At 63.1% G+C, this 19937-nt stretch overlaps 7 protein-coding genes across 7 annotated transcripts; 4 read left to right on the top strand and 3 right to left on the bottom strand.

Annotated features, from left to right (window-relative positions):
• Positions 1–166: 166 nt before the first annotated feature.
• On the bottom strand, positions 167–1339 carry RHTO_01500 (uncharacterized protein; the record flags this gene model as incomplete). The annotated part of the gene is made up of 5 exons (XM_016415182.1): positions 167–247; positions 299–370; positions 443–796; positions 847–963; positions 1028–1339. The coding sequence occupies 5 exons, from the start codon at positions 1337–1339 to the stop codon at positions 167–169; spliced, it is 936 nt and encodes a 311-aa protein (XP_016272972.1).
• Positions 1340–1971: 632 nt separating this feature from the next.
• Positions 1972–3458, top strand: RHTO_01499 (ER to Golgi transport protein yif1; the record flags this gene model as incomplete). The annotated part of the gene is made up of 4 exons (XM_016415181.1): positions 1972–2743; positions 2803–3016; positions 3099–3195; positions 3282–3458. The coding sequence occupies 4 exons, from the start codon at positions 1972–1974 to the stop codon at positions 3456–3458; spliced, it is 1260 nt and encodes a 419-aa protein (XP_016272971.1).
• A 370-nt stretch (positions 3459–3828) lies between these two features.
• Positions 3829–5531, top strand: RHTO_01498 (cystathionine gamma-lyase; the record flags this gene model as incomplete). The annotated part of the gene is made up of 4 exons (XM_016415180.1): positions 3829–4334; positions 4396–4489; positions 4612–5333; positions 5396–5531. 4 exons carry the CDS (start codon positions 3829–3831, stop codon positions 5529–5531), a joined length of 1458 nt encoding a protein of 485 aa, XP_016272970.1.
• A 292-nt stretch (positions 5532–5823) lies between these two features.
• RHTO_01497 (stress response RCI peptide) lies at positions 5824–6361 on the top strand (the record flags this gene model as incomplete). Its single annotated transcript, XM_016415179.1, has 3 exons — positions 5824–5876; positions 6096–6178; positions 6252–6361. 3 exons carry the CDS (start codon positions 5824–5826, stop codon positions 6359–6361), a joined length of 246 nt encoding a protein of 81 aa, XP_016272969.1.
• Positions 6362–7055: 694 nt separating this feature from the next.
• Positions 7056–10323, top strand: RHTO_01496 (AP-1 complex subunit gamma-1; the record flags this gene model as incomplete). Its single annotated transcript, XM_016415178.1, has 8 exons — positions 7056–7179; positions 7541–7649; positions 7706–7798; positions 7861–8170; positions 8229–8870; positions 8930–9467; positions 9525–10057; positions 10123–10323. 8 exons carry the CDS (start codon positions 7056–7058, stop codon positions 10321–10323), a joined length of 2550 nt encoding a protein of 849 aa, XP_016272968.1.
• A 170-nt stretch (positions 10324–10493) lies between these two features.
• On the bottom strand, positions 10494–14993 carry RHTO_01495 (uncharacterized protein; the record flags this gene model as incomplete). The annotated part of the gene is made up of 5 exons (XM_016415177.1): positions 10494–10859; positions 10915–13618; positions 13670–13935; positions 13991–14529; positions 14756–14993. The coding sequence occupies 5 exons, from the start codon at positions 14991–14993 to the stop codon at positions 10494–10496; spliced, it is 4113 nt and encodes a 1370-aa protein (XP_016272967.1).
• A 175-nt stretch (positions 14994–15168) lies between these two features.
• Positions 15169–19860, bottom strand: RHTO_01494 (L-aminoadipate-semialdehyde dehydrogenase; the record flags this gene model as incomplete). Its single annotated transcript, XM_016415176.1, has 4 exons — positions 15169–16104; positions 16161–18001; positions 18068–18517; positions 18576–19860. The coding sequence occupies 4 exons, from the start codon at positions 19858–19860 to the stop codon at positions 15169–15171; spliced, it is 4512 nt and encodes a 1503-aa protein (XP_016272966.1).
• Between the last annotated feature and the right edge of the window lie 77 nt (positions 19861–19937).

Here is a 19937-nt window from a genome sequence, read left to right as displayed (position 1 = left end):
CTTCCCTTCTCACGGCCTCGCGCATCCCACTCGTCTTACGCAACGATATACTCACTGCACTCGCATTGCCAAAGTCACTGAGCGCTGGCTGAAAAGGAGGATGAAGAAAGGAGGAATAGAAAGAGAGTGCGCGAGAAGCTCCAGTCGTCGCGAGGGTGTCGAGCGCTCAGAATGCGCGCATCTGCCTTGCGGTGTCGGCGCGAGCTCGAGGGAAGAACGCGGAGAAGGACGTGTGGGCAATCGAGTGCTGTGAAGAGGACATCAGCGTTCGTTTCGGCTATGCGAAAGGGCGACAGACTTGTAGGGCTGCGTGACGAAGATGCTCGGCAGCGCAGACCTCGCAGCCTTGCACTGCTTTGTCAACAAGCGGCTACACGCAAGTAGCCCAAAGCAGCAGTCAGTTAGCGAGAAAGCGGGAGGCTGGAAGGAAGATTCTGCACACCGTGGTCTGGAGAAGCGTTGCAGCCGTAGGCTGTGGATCACTACCGGTCAGAAGTGCTTCAGAACAAGCTCGCAAGTATCTGGCAAGACTTGCCAGGGTGTAAAAGAGCTCCTCCATAGACAAATGGCGTGTGCGGCCCTCCATCGGCCACGACTTCGCCTTGTACTCCTCAAGGTGGTGCAGGGCGTGATCGCATCGTGATAAGACGCGCCCTATGTCTGCTGGGTGGCTCTCGAGGACGTGCCAGACATTCTTCCCCGTCTCGGTCTCCCACGCTTTGAGGTCCTTGTTGAGGGCTGGTTTGGCGTTCCTGAAGCAGGACATCATCTTTGCAAGCTTGAACATGAGGTCGCCCTGCATGTAATTGTCAGCTGGAAGACCGTTGGCGAGGTGACGCTATGCACCTTTGGCGTCTGAGCAAGCAAGATCCGGCCGTAAGCCTGACCGAGTGCGTGAGCGGTTGAGTCCTGACAAGGATTGCCGTCGATGCCAACGATGTCAAGATAGCGAGTGTCTCCAACCTGCGGGCGCGGTATTAGTACCCCACCCGAACCGTCCAGGCAGTCCAGGCAAGACGGGACTCACGACGATGCTCGCAATGTGAAGAAAGTACGCCTCAAGACTTGTGCACTTCGCGGTCGCCTCGTGTACGAGCGCGCTATCCATCGTGACCTGGTCCCGGATAGCGGCGAGCTGTTCCTTGACGACAGGGCGCGAAGCATCTTCGAGCGAACCCCAGTACGTGTCGACTGCGAAAACCGCGAGGACGCCCGCCTTCCAACTTCGATAGTAGCTCGTAGCCGCAATGTCTCGACTGAATTGTTCCCCCGGAAGGAGGTACGAAAGCCACGCGGGCAGTCGATAGTTCGAAAGGATGACGGGATGAGTGGCGGCCATGAGCTCGACGAGACGAGAGGAGACGTGGGAGGGAAGGGTCAGAAACAAAGAGAGGACCGCACAGGCAGACGAGCCCCGACAAACTCCCGAGCAAGATCCAATCCATCCTCCTCCGCGGCGTATCCGCGACGAGGAGAGGAGAAGCTTGGGAGAAGCGGAGTAAACGTCGGCAGTTGAGTCGGATCTGGTCGCCGGGTTTGCGTGTGTGTGTGGCGCGCGTAGTCTCTTGCAAGCCCGCCATTCGCCACAGGTTGTGCGAGCAAGCGGGCAAGTCCCGTTGAGCGAGCGAGGAGGAGCACATCGGGCAACACGGCTCAGACGAGCTGCGCCAGTCCTGAAGCGCAATCGGCGGCATACTGAAATCAGAGCTAGCGAGGAAGCAGCCCTCCAAGCGGCGTTGTCGCGTTCGAGGTGATGAGGACGAGGGCAACCTCGCTCTCTGGAGGAGACCACGACCTCGCTGTTGCTCCCAGCTTGTTTGTGACCGGCTAGACTGCTCAGGACAGTGCTACAGACTCACGCGAACCCCGCCAGACCCGCTCGAACGGCGTTCACCCACCCTCCCGTCCTCGCTCTTCACGTCACCCGCACGACCGCCCTCTCCTCTCGCACGCCAGCTTGAACCGGTTAGGATGTACGGCGGACCGTCAGCAGCACGCTCTCCCCCGCCACTGCAGCACCCGCGACCCCAGCACCCGCCGTCACAGATCCCCTCGCAGTCCCCACCTCCCGACGCCTTTGCGTTCAGCTCGTCGAACACGTACCAGCGTTTCTCGTCTCCGCCAGTACAGGGCGGGTCGCATCTCCATCAGAACATGGCGGCGCAGCATGCGTACTCGCACGGCGGTGGGGCGACGCCGGACGCTTACATCCCTGCTGGAGGAGGACCGTATGGCGGACAAGCGCAGGGAGGGTATGCGCCTTCGCCGCTGAGAGCGCAGGCGGGTAACGTTGCGTGGATGGGCGGCGGGGCGGATTCGGGACCTTCAGGGCCGATGGGGTCGGGACTGGCGGGCGCGACGAGTCCCGGTGCTGGAGGAGCGGGACCTGGCGTAGGTGCGAACGGCGCGATGGGTGGATGGCCGGCGATGGGCAACATGGGCGGTATGGGCGGGATGATGAACGATGCGACGGCGCAGATGGGCGTACAGTTCGGCAAACACGCCTTCACGGCCGGCCAGGCGTACCTCGACAAGAACTTTACGCGGCTCCTCCCTCTCGCGCACCTCAAGCACAGCTTCAACGTCTCGAACTCGTATGTCGTCAACAAGATTCGACTGATCCTCTTCCCCTGGCGGCACAAGCCTTGGAGTCGGAGTGTCGTCCGGAACGAGTCGACAGGCGTCGCGGAAGGGTGGAAGCCGCCTCGGGAAGACCTCAACTGTCCGGATCTGTACATCCCAGGTGCGTGTGGACTCAGTCCTCTACAAGCTACGCCTCGCTAACCCGGATCCGCTCCGCAGCCATGGCCCTCGTCACCTACATCCTGCTCTCCGCCGTAACCGCCGGAAAAGCCGGTACCTTCGACCCCAACATCCTCGGCAACTCTGCGAGTCGGGCATTCGGGATCCTCACGCTCGAGTTTGTCCTGATCAAGCTGGGGTGCTACTTGTTGGGCATTGGAGAGGAGGGGACCGTCGTGGATTTGGTCTCGTACGAGGGGTACAAGTTTGTCGGGTGCGTCGCGTCCTTTTGCACAGTTCCCGCTGCAGTATGCTTGCAGGCGGAGCTCGCGTGCTGACGAAAGGACCGGGCGCAGCGTCATCATCGCACTCGTCGCTGGCTTGATGGGCGCAACAGGCTGGACCTTCTGGCTCGTCTTTCTCTACGTCGTCCTTGCCAACTTTTTCTTCCAGGTGCGTGCGCGCCCGTTCTCAGCAGCTCAAATGGCGAGCTGACTGTTCTTGCACACGCAACTCACCCTTCCCTTCTCGGTCTACAGCTCCGATCCCTGCGCCACCTCGTCCTCCCCGACCCGTCCATGTCACCTCTCGACCACGGCGGCGACCACAGCATGCAGACGACTCCCTCGCACTCTCAGCGTGCCCGGCGGATCCAGTTCTTGTTCGTGATTGCGGCGGCACAGGGACTGAGTATGGGCGTGCTGGTGAGGGTGTAGGGGCGGAATTGGATGGAGTACATGGTGGTAGAGCGTGTGGGACGTGCACTTGTCATTTGCAGCAGCATTTCCGAGCAGTTGTCCTGGTCGCCCTTGTCCCCTCCTTGCCTCTTGCCTTCCGCCACCTCTTGGCTTGATCCTCCGCTGACCACTCGCTGACTGTCAGTCTCGCCGACGTCCGCTGTCGCACAAGTGGTTGTCCGCTTGCCCACTTTGCCCGCATGCGAGGATCTCTCGGCTGGCGGCATCCCTTGGGTGCTCTTCTCATCTTGCGTGCTGACCAAGCTCGCTCGTCGAGGCGGACTGCTGCCGCACTCGTTCTCTTGCTTGCTGCACTCTGTGTCGTCCACACACATCACACACTCCCACGATGACAGTCCCCGTCCCCTCGCTCAACAACGGCCACTCTTCCACCGCTGCCACTACTCGCACACCAGGCTTCTCAACCCGCGCCATCCACGTCGGGTCAGAACCAGAGAACTCAATCTCGCGCGGCGTAAACACCCCACTCGACCTCTCGACCACCTACAAGCAGGACCGAGTCGGCGTACACGCTGGGTTCGAGTACTCGCGCTCGGCTAACCCCTCTCGACTCGCGTTCGAGCGCGCGATCGCTTCGCTCGAGGGCGGGGATGTCCTCCTCTCCCAAGCGTTGAAGGACGAGGGTATCGACGAGCGCGAGTCGGAGGCGGGTCCACCGGGCGTTGCGTTCTCGAGCGGGAGTGCGGCGACCGCGACGGTTATCCAGGCGCTTGGAGGACACGGCGGACACCTTGTCAGTGTTGGGGACGTCTATGGCGGGACGAGCAGGTACCAGTTGAAGATGGCCGGACCGTTGCAGGGGTTGGAGACGACTTATGTCGACATGAGCTACTCGTGCGTGCCCACATCTTTCTCCTGCACGTTTTGACGGAATTGACGGTGTGGACGGGCGCAGCACGAAGCCGGACGGCGGCAAGGTCGAGACGGAGGAGGAGCAGGACTCGGTTATCGTCGACCGTATCGAGCAGGCTATCCGCCCCGAGACCAAGGTGCGTGTCGGTTCGCTGAGCGTTCGAGTGAGCGGCGGGAGTGCAGCGGTCGAGCTGCGTCTTCTATCGCTCCTGTCTGAGGCGATCATACTGACCCTCTCGCTCACTTCCTCTCGCCGCAGCTCATCTGGATTGAAACACCGACGAACCCGATGCTCTCGCTCGTCCCCATCGCACTCGTCGCCTCCGTCGCCAAGAAGCACAATCTCTACCTCGTCGTCGACAACACCTTCGCGTCTCCCTACCTCCAACAACCCCTCCTCCTGGGAGCCGACATCGTCGTCGCCTCGTCGACGAAATACATCGGCGGCCACTCAGACGTCGTCGGCGGCCTCGCCGTCACGGGCAACCCTGCCCTACTCTCAAAGTTGCGCTTCATCCAGAACGCAGGTGGCGCAGTCCCCTCCCCTTTCGACGCCTACCTCCTCATTCGATCACTCAAGACTCTCGCCCTCCGCGTACGAGAACACTCCCGTAACGCACTCGCCGTCGCAAGGTGGTTGGAGGAAAAAGCGATCCCTGCTGGGCTGGTGCGGGACGTCCGCTACCCTGGCCTCAAGCGCGCGCAGGAGACGCCAGCGCAGAAGAGGGAGCGATACCTCGCGTGGGACCAACTGAGCGACGAAGCGAAGCGCTGGCTTGCTCGCGAGGGATTCACCCGCGACAGTGAGGGAGGATTCCCAGCCGGAGGCATGGTGTCGTTCCATATTCGCAGCGGGAGCGCGCAGAGCCAGACGGAGACGAGCGTGGCGGAGACGTTCTTGGAGACGCTGAGGGTTTTCACACTTGCGGAGAGTCTGGGAGGGGTGGAGAGTTTGGCCGAGTTGCCGCTTAAGATGACCCAGTGCGTCTTCGCTCCTTCTTCCCTCCCTCTCCGAGATCTTGCTGACTGACGCTCGGGTGCAGCGGCGGCGTCGACCCTACTCACCGCGCCAAACTCGGTATCGACGGCGAATTGATCCGTCTCTCCGTTGGCGTCGAGGACGTTGAAGACCTTTTGCACGATGTCGAGACGGCGCTCAAGGCGGCGGTCAAGGCTTAGAGCGGAGGAGGAGTTCTCTAGGATGTAGGAATACTTAGACGGGATTCGTTTCGACTGCTTGGAATCGACGGACTGGTCTCCTCGAAGACGCCTGCTTGCTACTTGGCCTCATTTCTCTCTCGCTTTCCTATTCCCTCTGCTCGTACGGCGTCGTCGTTGTGGTCGTCGTCTCCATCGTCGCTGCTGACTCGGTTCGCCCCTCGGCAGCCCTCCTCGACGAGGCTGTGCCCCACCTCCTCTCCTTGCTCCCTCTCCCTCTCCCTCTCCCTCAAACCGATCCACACCGCCAAAGATGCCTCGCCAGGTCTCTAGCACGAGCGCAATGTGCCTCTACCTCATCGGATTGTGCGTGCGCTCTTTCAGGCTGGGGCGGGCGTCCTCAGGAGGAGAGGGTAGATCCGTCGATGGACGGTCGGGAAAGCTATGCAGACACTTGCTGACACCGTTGTCGTCCTCCGTACACTCCCACGATCGCTCCGACTCGCTTCCTCCATCATACAACACCCGCAAGCCATCCCCTCCTCGTCGCCTTCAACCTGCGAACCCGCCTCGACCCGACCTCAGCTTCATCCCGCCTCTCGCAGTCGCGATGACAGCAGGATGCGGACTCGCGGATGTCCTCATCAACATCTGCTTGTGGGTCCTGGGTGCGTGCCGGCTTTCTCTTCCGGTCGACGAGGACAGGGAGCTGATGGTTTGCCTTCTGCTTGGCGTTGGCAGGTTGGATCCCGGGCGTTATCCACGCCTGGTGGCTCATCTCGAAGAGCGAGAGGATGCAGACGCGTACGGCGGTGCCGGCGGGCCAGGCGTACCCTGCCAGGGCTTACTAGGCTCGCGGGGACTGGAGGAGAGTGAGGCGGATACCCACGGAGGACAGTAGCGGAACGCTTGATGGACTACCCTTTTTCGCTTACATAGACACTTGGCACTCAGTTCTGCACATGCGATTCATTCACTACTACAACCGCCCGTCTACGCTGGCAGGCGAGAAGACCGTCGCGGAGAATCGAGCAGCGATGCTTCCCGACGTCCTCTTTTCCTCCGCTAGGTAGCTCAAGCTTGAAAGTCCTACAGACTCGTCAAATGCTTCGCTCGATGCTTCCAGTTGTCGTGCGCCGAGAGGACAGTGACGACTGTCGCGTGGTCTCCTAGCTGACCTTCCCAGCGCAAAGGCGCTCTTACTCTTGCTCCGTTCGCCGCCTGACTCCTTCGCACCACGGCGAGTACTTTAGAAACTCGCAGGAGTCGTTTGCGACAGCGCGAGTTGAGGTGCGACTACGCACGACAGGGGTCCGCGAGGAGGCGACTTTGCTAACGTCGACCTCACTTCCTCTGCACTGTACGTGTACCGGATAGCTTAGAGTCGGTTCAAACACGCTACCAAGCCACTGAAAGACCGGGCCTGTGGTTGTGACCCTCCTCCTCCTCCTCGTCGACGTCTCGCTCTCGCTCCTCCCTCCCGCTGATATTCCCCCCTGCGCGCCCAGCGCCCCCTTTCCACCCTTTACCGACTCACAGCGGGCCATGACAGGCTACTACAACTTCAAGACGCTGATCAAAGCCATCCGGGCTACCAAGACGATCGCGGACGAACGCGCGCTCATCGTCAAGGAGTCGGCGGCTATCAGGAGCAGTTTCCGTGAAGAGGGTGCGTCTCGCAAGCTCGTTCGACTTGCCTGCAGCGAGGGAGGGGAGGGGATGGAGGGTTCGATGAGACGCGTCTCGAGGATGGGAAGGGGCGGAAACACTACGGGAGGGACTGGACAGGCTACTGGGTGCTTCAAGGAGGTCAGTGAGCACGTACAGAGGTCGTCCTGGTCGGCGCAGCGCACGAGGAGGCGGACTGTGCGGGACGTGGTGGTGCTCCTCGAGGCGCGAGTTGGCTCATACGGGCGCTGAGAGGCTCTTCGAGGACTTGACAGAGGCGGAGGACTCTCTACGAGTCTAGCAAGGCTCCGGTCCGCCTCGAGTTGCGCGCTGACACCGCTCCCTCCCCGTCCTCGAAACAGACTCGCACGCACGGCACAACAATGTCGCCAAGCTGCTGTACATCCACATGCTCGGCTACCCTGCCCACTTCGGCCAGATCGAGTGCTTGAAGCTGGTTGCGTCGCCCCGGTGAGCCCTCGTTGTTGCTCGACTTTCGGAGACGGAACTGACGAGGGTTCACGCAGGTTCACGGACAAGCGGCTAGGGTATCTGGGGATTATGCTGCTGCTCGATGAGAACCAGGAGGTGTTGACGCTGGTGACGAACTCGCTCAAGAAGTGCGTCTCCCTCCCAACTGCCCTGTCGAATCGCGGGCTAACCTGGAGATTCCCGCCCGCAGCGACATGAACCACTCCTCCGCACCGACCGTCTCCCTCGCGCTCTGCACCTTCGCCAACATCGCCTCGGAGGAGATGGCTCGCGACCTCGTGACCGAGATCGAGCGATGTCTCGGCTCGAGCAACGCCTACATCCGCAAAAAGGCTGCCCTCGCCGCCTTGCGCTCGCTGTACAAGGTCCCGGAGCTGGTGGACCACTTTGAGGGACGCGCGATCAGCTTGTTGAGCGATCGCGTGCATGGTGTGTTGTTGACGGGTGTCACGCTCGTGACGGAGATGGTTCGCTTGGTCGGCGGAGAGCCGTTCCGCTCGGTGCGTTCGCGAGCGTCTTGCAGATATCACACTCGTCTGACGGGCTATCCTTGCGCAGGCCGTCCCACTGCTCGTGCGGCACTTGAAGGCGCTCGTCACGACGAACTACTCTCCCGAGCACGACGTCAGCGGCATCACCGACCCCTTCTTGCAAGTCAAGATCCTGCGACTGCTGCGACTCCTCGGCAAGGGCGACGTCGAGGCGAGCGAGACGATGAACGACATCCTTGCCCAAGTCGCGACCAACACCGAGGCGGCCAAGAACGTCGGCAACTCGATCCTGTACGAGACGGTCTTGACCATCCTCGAGATCGAGGCCGACAGCGGATTGCGCGTCATGGCTATCAACATCCTTGGCAAGTTCCTCGGCAACCGCGACAACAATATCCGCTACGTAGCGCTCAACACCCTCCTCAAGGTCGTCTCGATGGACACCAACGCCGTACAGCGCCATCGCGCCATCATCCTCGACTGCCTCCGCGACGGCGACATCTCGATCCGCCGGCGCGCGCTCGAGCTCTCGTACGCTCTCATCAACGAGTCGAACGTTCGCGTCCTCACCCGCGAGTTGTTGGCGTTCCTCGAGGTCGCCGACAACGAGTTCAAGCTCGGCATGACGACGCAGGTGTGCAGCGCGGCGGAGCGGTTTGCGCCGAATCGGAGGTGGCACATCGACACGGTCCTGCGCGTCCTCAAGCTGGTGCGTCCCGGACCTGCGCCCGCTCCTGGCCTGCGTGAGCTGACTCTTTGGCGGTACAGGCCGGCAACTACGTCCGCGAGGAGGTCCTGTCGAGCTTCATCCGCCTCGTCACGCACACGCCCGACCTGCAGAGCTACACCGTCTACAAGCTCTACACCGCCCTTCGCGCCGATGTCTCGCAAGAGGCGCTCACTCTCGCCGGCGTCTGGACGATTGGAGAGTATGGCGACGTGCTCCTGCAGGGCGGGACGACGGTCGCGACGGGCGAGGACGAGGAGAGTCAGGCTGCGACGAGCGAGGCGGTCAGCGAGAAGGACGTGCTCGACTTGCTCGAGAAGATCCTCGTCTCGCCTTACACCAACACCAACATCCGCCAGTTCGTCCTCACCGCACTCGCGAAACTCTCGACTCGCTTCTCCCAGCCCGACCAGATCGCTCGCATCTCCAAAATCATGCACGGGTACGACTCGAGCGTCGAGCTTGAGTTGCAGCAGCGCGCGATCGAGTTTGGCAAGCTCCTCACGCTTGACTCGGTCAAGACGGGCGTGCTTGAACGGATGCCGCCGCCGGAGATCAAGGCAACGGTGATGGGAACGGGTGCGTCCTAGTCCCCTGTTCCGCGTGAGGTGTCTAGCTGACAGCCATCACGCGCAGTGAGCGAGAAGCGACCAGTCGGTTCGTTGCGGCGGGACAAGGACGCCTTGCTGGACTTGATGGGGGACGAAGCGGCGAGCCCGACGACAGCGGGCGCAATGCCGGCAGCCCAGCAGCAGACAACGCAGGACCTGCTTGCCGACATCTTTGGCAACGGCGACTCGACTCCTGCGCCCGCAGCACCACAAGCTGCCGCTCCCGCATCCTCCGGCGTCAACGATATCATGTCGCTGTTTGGCGCGACGTCGCTCTCTCCGCAACCTACCGGCGCATCCGCCTCTTCCGCAACGCCTTCCGCTGCTTCCGACCTCTTCTCCTCCATGTCCATCACTCCTGCCGCTCCCTCCCCCGCACCTGCCGCCTCTCCCGCACCTTCCGGTCCGACCGCTCACGAAGCGTACAACCGCAACGGCCTGCGCATCACCCTCACCGCCGTCCGAGACGCGAACAACCGCAACGTCGCCAACATTCTCGCCAAGTTCACGTCGACACAGCTCGTTTCGGGAGTCAACTTCCAGGCTGCCGTCCCCAAGGTGCGCTACAGCAAGCGGCTAAAAACGAGAACATTTCGCTGACACTCCCGATTCTCTCCTTGCAGACCCAGAAGCTTCAGATGCTCGCCATGTCGAAGCAGGACGTCCAGCCCGGCGCAACCGAGACGCAGCAGCTGCGAGTCATGGTCGCCGCACCCGGCGCTCTCGTCCGCCTGCGCCTGCGGATCGCGTATTCGGTTGGCGGACAGCAGCACCAGGACCAGACGGACTTCTCCTTCCCGGCGGAACTCATGGCGGGTCCTTGAGCAGCGCGAGGAGACGAGATGTAGACTATCCTTCGTGCCGCCTTTCACGACGTGCAACACGCTCGCATGCTTCTTGAGGTTAACGTCTTGGCAACAATGCGATGCAAATCTACGAGAGAATGTCTGTTCGGAAGCGGCGAATGGCAAAGACGCAAGGAGAAGCGGCGCGTCTAGGCGATCTGCTGCTGGTAGCGCGCGAGGAGGTTGGCGACCTTGTTGCTGCGCCCGGTCGATGCCGCCAGCCCAGTCGGGGCACTCTCCGACGCCGTCATCGTGGCACCCGGTATGCGGATTGACCGAGAGGCGGAGGAAGGAGCGGGACGCCCGATGGTCGTGTTGAGGAAGGGCGCAGCAGGAGACGACCTGTCCTGTGCGGGAGATGGCTGAAGCGAGGCCGGACGTGCGCGAGTCGGTGTCGCCGAGTTGTGCGGCGTGAGGGGCTTCGAGGCGGGAGACGGAGCGTCGCTAAGCTGGATGGACGACATCGACTTGCTCGGCTTGTGCAGCTTCGGAGGTGGAGAAGCAGTCTTCTCGCGCTGCATAAATAGCGAGTCAGCGATGTACGTCCGAAGCGAGAGAACGGGCACGCACGTCTGCTTCCTCCACCCGCTCTGCCCAGATCGATGCAACACTCCTGACCTTGCCCGGCTTGGTCGCCTTGGCCGACCTGTGGGCGAGCTCGTCCTTGCTGACTTGCGCGTCGTGCTCGAGCGAGGCCAGGTAGCCATCCAAGCCCTTCTTGACCGCAGAGGACGGCTTGAGACCGGTAGGCGCGCTCTGCTGGATCTGTCGGAGAGCTGCGCGATTTTCAGCCGCAAGGAGCTGCGCAACAGTCGGCTCTTGCCGCGTCTCCTCGGTACCAACGGACGAAGGCGGAGACGGAGCAGGCCGGCCGAAGTCGACGGTGAAGCGCTTGTTCCGCGAGGAGGACTGGAAAGCCGTCCTCTCCGGCTGCGACGGCGGTGGAGCGACGTCCGCATCTGGGCTGCCGCTGTCGCGAAGCCAGCCAGTAACTCGGTCGACAGCATCACGCTTGAGCTCCTTGACCTCAACCACATCCACGACCTTGCGACCGGAAACGTTGACTGGCGAGACAGGCGAGACAGGCGCATCGAGCGATGCCGGAGACGGCGATCGCGCGGGAGTGGTTGCCGCTTGCGGCTGGAGGCGAGCAGACGACCAAGGCGAGGGCGAGGCGGCTTTGCTGGACCAAGGCGAGGCCGGCTTCTTGGCTGCGGGCGAAGACTCGGTCGCAATCGTCTCAGGCACGGGCTTCCTCGTGGTGAAGACGGGACGATTCGACGACTTCGTTGGCGAGATTGGCGCGGACGGAAGCGGAGATGCAGACGATGGCGGCTGAGGATGGGCGGCACCAGCGTTAGGGGCTTGCAAAGGCGGTGTGGGAAGAGCTCGGCGAGGCGAGGGGGGCGAGACTGCCGGCTGCGAGGGTCGAGGTGGCTCGGCAAGCGTGAGCGGGCGCGGCCTCTCCTTCGTTACAGTCGTCGTTGCGCTCGCCTCGGGTGGCGGTAATGATGCGGCAGGCGAAGCGATGGCCTGCTGTGCCCACGGTGCCTTCTGCACGGCCTGGCGAACTGCCTCAGTCGGGTTGGCCTCGACCTGCTCGACCTGCGCCTGAATCTCCCGATACCGGCTCGCACGGCTGATGCTGCGTGCCCGAAGTGCGCTTGTTGGTGCCGCATTAGGCGCGTGCAAAGACGGCGAAGGCGCTCTGCTAGGCTTGATGGGCGAAGGCGAGCGAGACGAGAGGGACAGGGCGGTCAAGTCGGGCGTGACTGGTCGAGCGAGGCGGGCTTCGAGGGCCGACAAGCCGCCTACGTCGCGCTTCGGCGGGTTCGACGGAGAGGGCGACGAAGGGAAAGGAATAAGAGGAGGAGAGGTGGGCGTCAAGTCGGCTGATCGCGAAGCGAAGATGTCCTGCGCCTTCGGTCGGATGGCCTCCTCCTGGGAACGTGCAGGCAAAGGCGGAAGCTGCTTCTCTTCGACGGCTTCTGCAACCTCTGCGCTCTTCGGACTATTCGCCGCGCGAGCCTCCTCCGCCCTCCGTTCCTCCTGCTCAACGAAATCCTCAAGGTCCTGCACGCTGTTCCTGCCCGGATTGTTCGCCGACGTGAAGCTTTTGACATCCTCGTCGCCGTCCTGTGAGACCTTCAGCGCATCTGCCATCCCAGCAGGAAGCATCGCGCTGCGAGCCGTACCGGCCTGCGACTCGCCGTCCTCGCCGATCGTCTCGAGCAGACCGGAAGCAGTCGGCGCGAGGGCTGCGACGAAGGTTGACTCGACGGGAGAAGGTGAAGGCGAGGGAGACTGGCGGAAGTGGGAGGAGGGCGCAGCCGGAGGAGGGGTACGAAGAGGCGTACGCGAGCGAGGGGGCGGAGGAGGCATCGCCGCCGAATCCTCGAGCTGGCGGTGAGAGGGAACCGGGCTGGGACAGGGTCGAGGCGGGGTCGGCGGGGTCGTTGAAGCCGGCTCGTGTCCGGAGGGAGGTGCGCTGTTCTGCCGCAGAGCGTGATGATGCAGGTACGGGAGGTTGCTGCCGGTCCTCGGGTCGTGGTGCGCGCGCTCTGCAGCGACATACGGCTCGAGAGGCGCGATGTTGGCTTGTACTTGCTCGAGTTCGTAAGGCGTCAAGTTGAGATCGGCCGGGAGTGTGTAAGCGCGGGAGGGCGGTCGTACGGCGTAGTGATGGGCGACTGGGCTGACGCCGGGCGGAGGTGCATGCGAGACGGGAGGAGCATATCCGACGAGGGAAGGAGGAGGAGGCGGAGTCGAAAACGCCTGCTGGTGCTGCATGCCGCCCATGAAGCCAGATACGCTCAGGTCTGGGACGCGAGGATCGAAGGCGACGTAGCCGTTGGGGGCGTTATGCTGGAGGGCCGACGGCACGGGGTCGCAGAACTCGGCAGCAGCGACTGGCGGCGGAGGGAAAGACGGAGCGGGCCTGGAGTGCGGGTAAATCGCGGACGAAGAAACGGCCGAGGACATCGAGATAGTCGATTCCGCATAGTGAGCTGACCGAGGAGCGGGTGTTCCGGGCAGAGGCAGCTGGTCGGCGAAAGCAGGAGCGAAAGGTTCGGGAGAAAGGGCGTGGTATGATGCTGGAGAGGAGGCGCCGATGGTCGATGGGGAGTAAGGGATGCTTGGCTCGGTCGAAGCGGGTGCAGGTGCAGGTGCAGGTGCGATACGAGCTCGCTCGTCGGCTGCGAAGCGGTGGGCGGAGTTGGGCAGGGAGAGCGGGTGCGCAACCCAGATGGGGATGTCAACCGCAAGGGGTTTCCTGCGAATCAGAGTCAGTATTAGACAGCGAAAGACTGGGACGAGAGCTTACTGCAGAAACCCGCACTCGACCTCGACCCTCAGCACGACGTCCAGCTCGAAAAGCGTTCCTTTCCGCACCGTCCAGCACTCGTCAGGCGGGACCGACATTCCAAGGACGACAGCTCGCTCGCCTTGGCTTCGCACGTCGTAGTCGATGCCGTGAAAGCGCTCCGTTGCGATGACGGTCGAGACGACGGGAGGTTCGACGAGGGGACGCGTTCCCTCGGGATACAGGATGCGCAGGCGGCGATGAAGCGAAAGCTTGAAGCCGGTGACCTACGACAGAGGATGTCAGCAAGCGCATCATGGGCGCGACGAGCTGCCTACGCACATGCCGTTTGCTCATGTTGCGAACCCTGGCGTTGACCTCGATCTTGGTCTTGCCAGACACCTCCATGTCGTGGTCGCCTCGCCAGAACAGCCTCGCCGGCTTCTCCGCCCAGTCTCCCATGCCCAGCTGAGCCGTCAACTCGAGCTGGCCATCTCCACCCATAGCGAGCTTCTCCGCCGCCTTCCGCTCACTGCCTTTTTGCCACGGTCCCTCCCGCCACTCTGCCCATCGCTCGACGACCTGCACCTCCATCTTCTCGCTGCGAATGTCGATGTTGCCCTCGAGCAGCGAGCTCGCGAACGCTCGAAGCTCGTACCGAGTTGTCGCGTTCGAGCCGAGCGAGCAGGATGAAGGCATGTTGGCTGGAACATTGAAGACGAAGGCGAAGCGGGTCCGGCCGGGAAGGGCTGGGTAGAACGCGGATTGTATGGGTCGCGAACCGGGGACGACGGCATTCGAGGGAGGAAGACCGTTGCCCTGGAAGTCGAGGCGAGTCGAGAGGAGGCGTCGAGTCGAGGTGTGGTCGCGCGAGCGCAGTTCTGGGGACGTTTGGCAGTGTCAGTAAGTTGTTTTGAGCTGCTGCACTGCTCCTGCTTCTCCCACGACCGCCAGCCCGTCCGCTCCTCGCGAGCGGCTCGTGTTGAACGACCAAGAGGAGATGAGGTTCCCGCGCCGCCAGCACGCCCCGAGGGTGCCGCCAAGCTGCTCCGGCGAGATTCTAGACAGTTTCAAACTCCCACAAGCCTCAAAGACAGCCCGACTCACGCTCGTGCGCCGTGAACTCGACCCCGACCTCTCCGAGTGCGATCCGTTTGTCGCGGACGCTCAGCTCAAGTACGCCCTTAATTTGTTGTCCAGAGACGTAGGCATTCCGTTCGATGCCAATCTTGAGCGACAGGCCGCGCCCAGCGTGTCCTTGGCCATCAGGAGCAGGTGCAGCCGGGAGTTGTCCATTGTGCGATCGCAAGTCGGCGGACGAGACTGGGCGGGCGAGAGGCGGCATGGCCTGCCCGTGGTGGTGCGAGTGCGAGTTGGAAAGAGCAGTCAAGCGTGTGGAAAAGGAGCGAAAGCTAAAAAGCGAGTGACGAGAGGAGGAGGAAGAGGAGGTTCGACGCTCCTGACAAGGTCGGATGAGTATGGCACTTTTTTGCAGCGCAAGCTGCGTCCTTCTACGACGTCTAGACTACACCAGCACTCGAGCGACCGATCGCCCGTGCGCCGCCAGCCTGCAACTCGAGCTGCGGCAGCGGCCTCACTCCCTGCTCGCCCTTCCTCGGCGGCTGCTCGAGGAAGTCAGCCGCGATGAGCCATGCGAGGTACCGCCCCATCTGCGCATCGTCAACCGTGACCGCCTCGGGCTGATGGGCACCCTTGAGGAGCGCAACCGTGTTCGAGTCGTCGAGCTCCGCCGCCTTGGTCGACGTCGGCAAGTCGTCGAGGACGAAGTGCAGCAGCGGGAAGAGGGCGTTGTCTTGGACGCGCAGGACGTGCTGCTCGAGGAGTGTCCGCCAGGGAAGGTATTCGGTCGTCGCGACGTTGTAGCCGTACAGTTTGAGCGCAGCGAGGAAGCCGTTGAAGCGGGGCGCCGGGCGCGCCGTGACGTGGTGGACCTTGAGATCCGTCGACGGGTCCTGCAGGGCGGCGCAGGCGGTGATGCGGGCGACGTGGTCGACGGGGACCATGTTGATCGTGTTGTGAATGTCGGGAATGTGGCCAAGCTGAATGCAACCCTTGACGAGCCGCCAGAGGAAGTCGTCCGTGTTGGTAACGGCAGACGTCGAGTCGCCGACGATGTAGGCGGGGCGGACGATCGAGCCGGCGAGTCCTCGTCGGCCAGCCTCAAGGACGAGGCGCTCCGAGACCCACTTCGACTGGCCGTATCCGCCCTTGAGGCCGACCTTGCCGGCGTCGAGGCTGTCAGACTCGGGCACACCCTTGCCTCCAGCCTGGACAATACTGTCGGCGAGGCGGACGTAGTGCGCCTTCTCGATCGCGGCGGTCGTCGAGACGAACGAAAGCGCCTTCGGGCGGGACGTCGCGGCGAGCTCGATGACGGCGAGGGTGGCGAGGACGTTGGCGGCGCGCAGCTGCTTGTAGGGGTAGACCCAGTGGACCTGCGGCACGAAGTCCGTCAGTTTGAGTCCTGAGAGGAGAGCGAAAGAAGACACACGATGGCACCGTTGTGAACGATCACGTCCGCCTCCTGTGCGACGCGCTGCCAGTCCTCCTCGTTCATGCCGAGCTTCTCGCCCTCGAGGTCACCAACAACGACCTCGAGCCTTCCCTCCTCGACCCACTTCTCCTCCCACGCTCCTCGTCCCTCCCCACTCTCCCGCAACCGCTGCATCGCCTTCTCCTTCGACCCAGCACGGACGTGGCAGATGACCTTAGCGACTTGTCCGCCGCGCCTGTCGAGCGCGAGGAGGTCGCGAAGGATGAAGGCGCCGAGGAAGCCGGTCGCACCTGTGAGGAAGACAATCTTCTTCCCCTCGGAGGGTTGGGGCTTCTCGTACGACGCGCGGAGAGTCTTGGTGAGCGCCTCAGCATCGTCCGAGTACTCGGTGTCGACGGCGCCGTTCGCAGCCGAGCCACTCGCAGCGTTCGAGCCGGCTCCGAGGCCGAGGTCAGCGTCGCGAAGCGAGTCAAGTTCCTTGGCGAGCGAGCGGATGGTCGGGTAATCAAAGACGAGACCGAGCGGCGCGCCGGGCACGAGTGACTTGCGGAGCTCGAAGATGAGCCGAGTCGCCAGGATTGAGTGGCCACCGAGGTCGAAGAACGAGTCGTCGAGGGGGATCTCGGCGGGAGGGGACGGCAAGAGCTTGAGCCAGATGTCGTGGATGGTCTTTTCCGTCGGGGTGAGCTTCTGCGCCGACGAGCCGGACGAAGGGCCCGAGACGGACGAGGCGGCGGCAGCGACCGTGTCGGGGAAGGGAAGCGCCGGCTTGTCGACCTTGCCGTTCGGGTTGAGCGGCATGCGCGCGAGCGGGACGATGACGGACGGGACCGAGTACGAAGGAAGCTTGGTCTTGAGGTACTCGCGGATGTTCTTGATGAGCCGTCCGTAGCGCCTCAAACCCTTGGCGACCTCGTTCTGCGAGACCTTGTTCCCCTCGCGCTTGCTGTCGGCTTCGTCCTCATCCTCGTCGCCCGAGACGAGTCCCTCGAGCTCCTTCGACCCGACGAGCGGCACGAAGTACGCCACGAGTACCTTCTCCTCGTACTTGTCTCTGCGGACGAGCGTGACGTTCTCGCGTACGGCAGGGTGGCGGGACAGGTGGGTGTCGATCTCGCCAAGCTCGATACGGAACCCACGGATCTTGATCTGGTCGTCAGCACGGCCAGTGCACTCGACGGTCCCGTCGGGGTTGTACCGGCCCAAATCGCCAGTGCGGTACATCCTGTCCCTGACGCCGTGCCACCACTCCTTCCACGGCTCGTTCGAGCCGCGAATCGAGTCCTCCCGCTCGACTCCCTGCCCGAACCAGTTCTCGACGAACTTCTCCCGCGTCGCGTCGGGGAGCTGGAGGTAGCCCTCTGCGAGTCCTCCCGAGCGGACATAGATCTCTCCCACCTCGCCTACCGCGCAAATCTGGTTCTTGTCCGCGCGGTTGACGACGAGGAGCTGGACGTTGATCATGCCCTGACCGGCGGGCATGATGTCCTTCCTCGTGCGGAGGAAGATCGGGTCCTCCGAGAGCGGCGGGATGGGGAAGTACGAGACCGCGCGCTGCGTCTCGGTCGTGCCGAACATGTTGATGATCCGGCAATTTTGCGCGAGCTGTTGCAGGCGGGTGCAGTCGCGCTTGGTGAGGATGTCGCCGACGAAGAAGGCGTTCAGGAGGGAGGGGATCAGCCGAGTCGCTTGGGCCGAGAGGAGCTGGCCCATTGCGGGCGTGAGGTGCGTGACCGTGACGGCGTTGTCGGCCATCCACTCGGCGAGGCGGCCGGGCGTGCCGATGTCTTCGGCGGTCGGGATGTACAAGCTCGCGCCGAGGAAGAGCGGGGTGAAGACTGCGGGCGACCTCGGGATCAGCTCTGGATCTCCCTTCCTCGAGAGAGAGAGAGACGGGAACACACTGTCACGCTGAATCGGATCGTGCGCAATCCCACTCAACATCGTGAACCTGCTCTCCTCGCTCAACCCAAACCTCTCCCTCATCCAAGGGAAAAAGTGCGTCAAGGAGAAGTGCCTCCCGCGCACGCCCTTGGGGATCCCCGTCGACCCACTCGTGAAACTCAGCGTGCCCACGCTGTCCGGTCCGAGCGGGATGCCCAGCGGCTCGCTCTTGCGCGCCTGGACATGGGCGAAGACGTCCTTCTCCTCCTCCGCGGGTGAGGCGACAGACCCAAGCACGAGGCCGGTGGAAGTAAGTTGGAGAGCGGGGACTTCGACTCGGATCGAGAGTTTCTCCGAGACGTATTGCCGCACGGGAGGGAGGAGTCTGCCGGCTGCGGCGAGGATGACGAGTGCGCGGGGTTGGGCGACTTGGAGGTAGATCGTCTGTCTGGCGGGAGGGTAGGCGGGATCTGCGCGACGAGGGGGTCAGTAACCTGAGCCTCTCGATGAGCGAGCGTCCGAACGCACCGATGACGGAGAAGGTCGCGCCGGCCTTGAGGACACCCATTACCGCGACGACGAGGTCGACTCCACGAGTCGAGTAAACCGTGACGACTTCCTCGCGCTGGACGCCGCTCTGGACGAGATGGTGCGCAAGGACATTCGACGCCTCGTCAATCTGGCGGTACGTGAACCTCCTCTCTCCATTCTTCCCGCCCACCTCGTCCGAAGCAATCGACTCGACGATACAAACGCGGTCGGGGAACTGCCTCGCGTTGTTGGAGAAGATGTCCGTGATGGCGCCGCGGTATCCGCACCATTCGAGGTCTGCCTTCGGATCGGGCAAGATCCGGCGCTGTTTGGACGTGAGGAGTGAGAAGGAGCCGATCGCGTCTTGTGGGTGCGCAGAGACGTGGTGCAGGACGTGAAGGAGTTGGTCGATTGTGAGGCTGATGCGGGGCTGGGAGAAGACGAGCGAGTTGTAGGACAGTGTGAGGGAGATGCGCGGGGGAGTAAAGGTCAGGCTGGTGCGGAGCGAGGAGGGAGTGGTGGGAGTCGCGGTGCCGCTTGTCGAGCCGGGAGTCTGGGCGGCCGAAGGTTCGTCCGTCGGAGTGGTCGAGACGAAGACGGTCAAGTCCGAGGTGAGTGACGTCTGCTGGACGAAGCTCGAGTCGGGCGAGTCGGTCTGGTCGAAGAAGCGGACGCGAAAGACGGGCGGCGGGGCCGGTCCGCCTTCTCGCTGCGCCTCCTTGCCGTAACCGGGCAAGGCATCGAGGAGAGTCTCGTAAGGGATCTTGTCCTCCTCTGCCTCGTTCTCGAGGAACTGGACCCGCTTGACGAGCGACCAGAACGAGTCTGCCGGGTCGAGCTTGATGCGGAGGAGCAAGGGTTCGGGCGAGGACGGGGACGACGTCGCGATGACGATGTCTGTGTCGCCCGTGTAGCGGTGGAGGAGGACTGCGAATGCGGCGAGGAGGATGTGGAACGCCGTCGGCCGCTGCCTGTCCCTCCGCGTCTTTGCTCCGCCTCCCGCCGCCGCCTGCGCGAGTGCCGCATCAATCCCCTTGCGGTTCAAGTGCGAGTCTGCGTCGTCGGCGTCGCTCTCGTCATCCGACTCGCCCTCGTGCTCGTCGTAGAGCGAGAGGCGGAGGAGACTGGCTCCGGTGCGGTTGTCCAGCTGGCGCACCTCGCGCGCCTCGACCATCGAGAGGGCATTCTCTCCTGATGGGCGTGGGTAGTCGGTTGGCAGAGCGAGCTGGGGGAGGTCGCTGAGTCGGGCGAGCCAGCGCTGGAGGAGGGAAGAGTCCGCCATGGCTGGGCGCTGGAGTTGATTCGGTGAGATCAGACTCGAGCTGTGTGAGTAGACCCGAGTCTAGCGAGTGCAGGAAA

This window comes from Rhodotorula toruloides (genome assembly GCF_000320785.1).
Source record: "Rhodotorula toruloides NP11 unplaced genomic scaffold Scaffold13, whole genome shotgun sequence".
Taxonomy (NCBI): Eukaryota; Fungi; Basidiomycota; class Microbotryomycetes; order Sporidiobolales; family Sporidiobolaceae; genus Rhodotorula; species Rhodotorula toruloides.
This window is presented reverse-complemented; position numbering and strand designations above follow the sequence as displayed.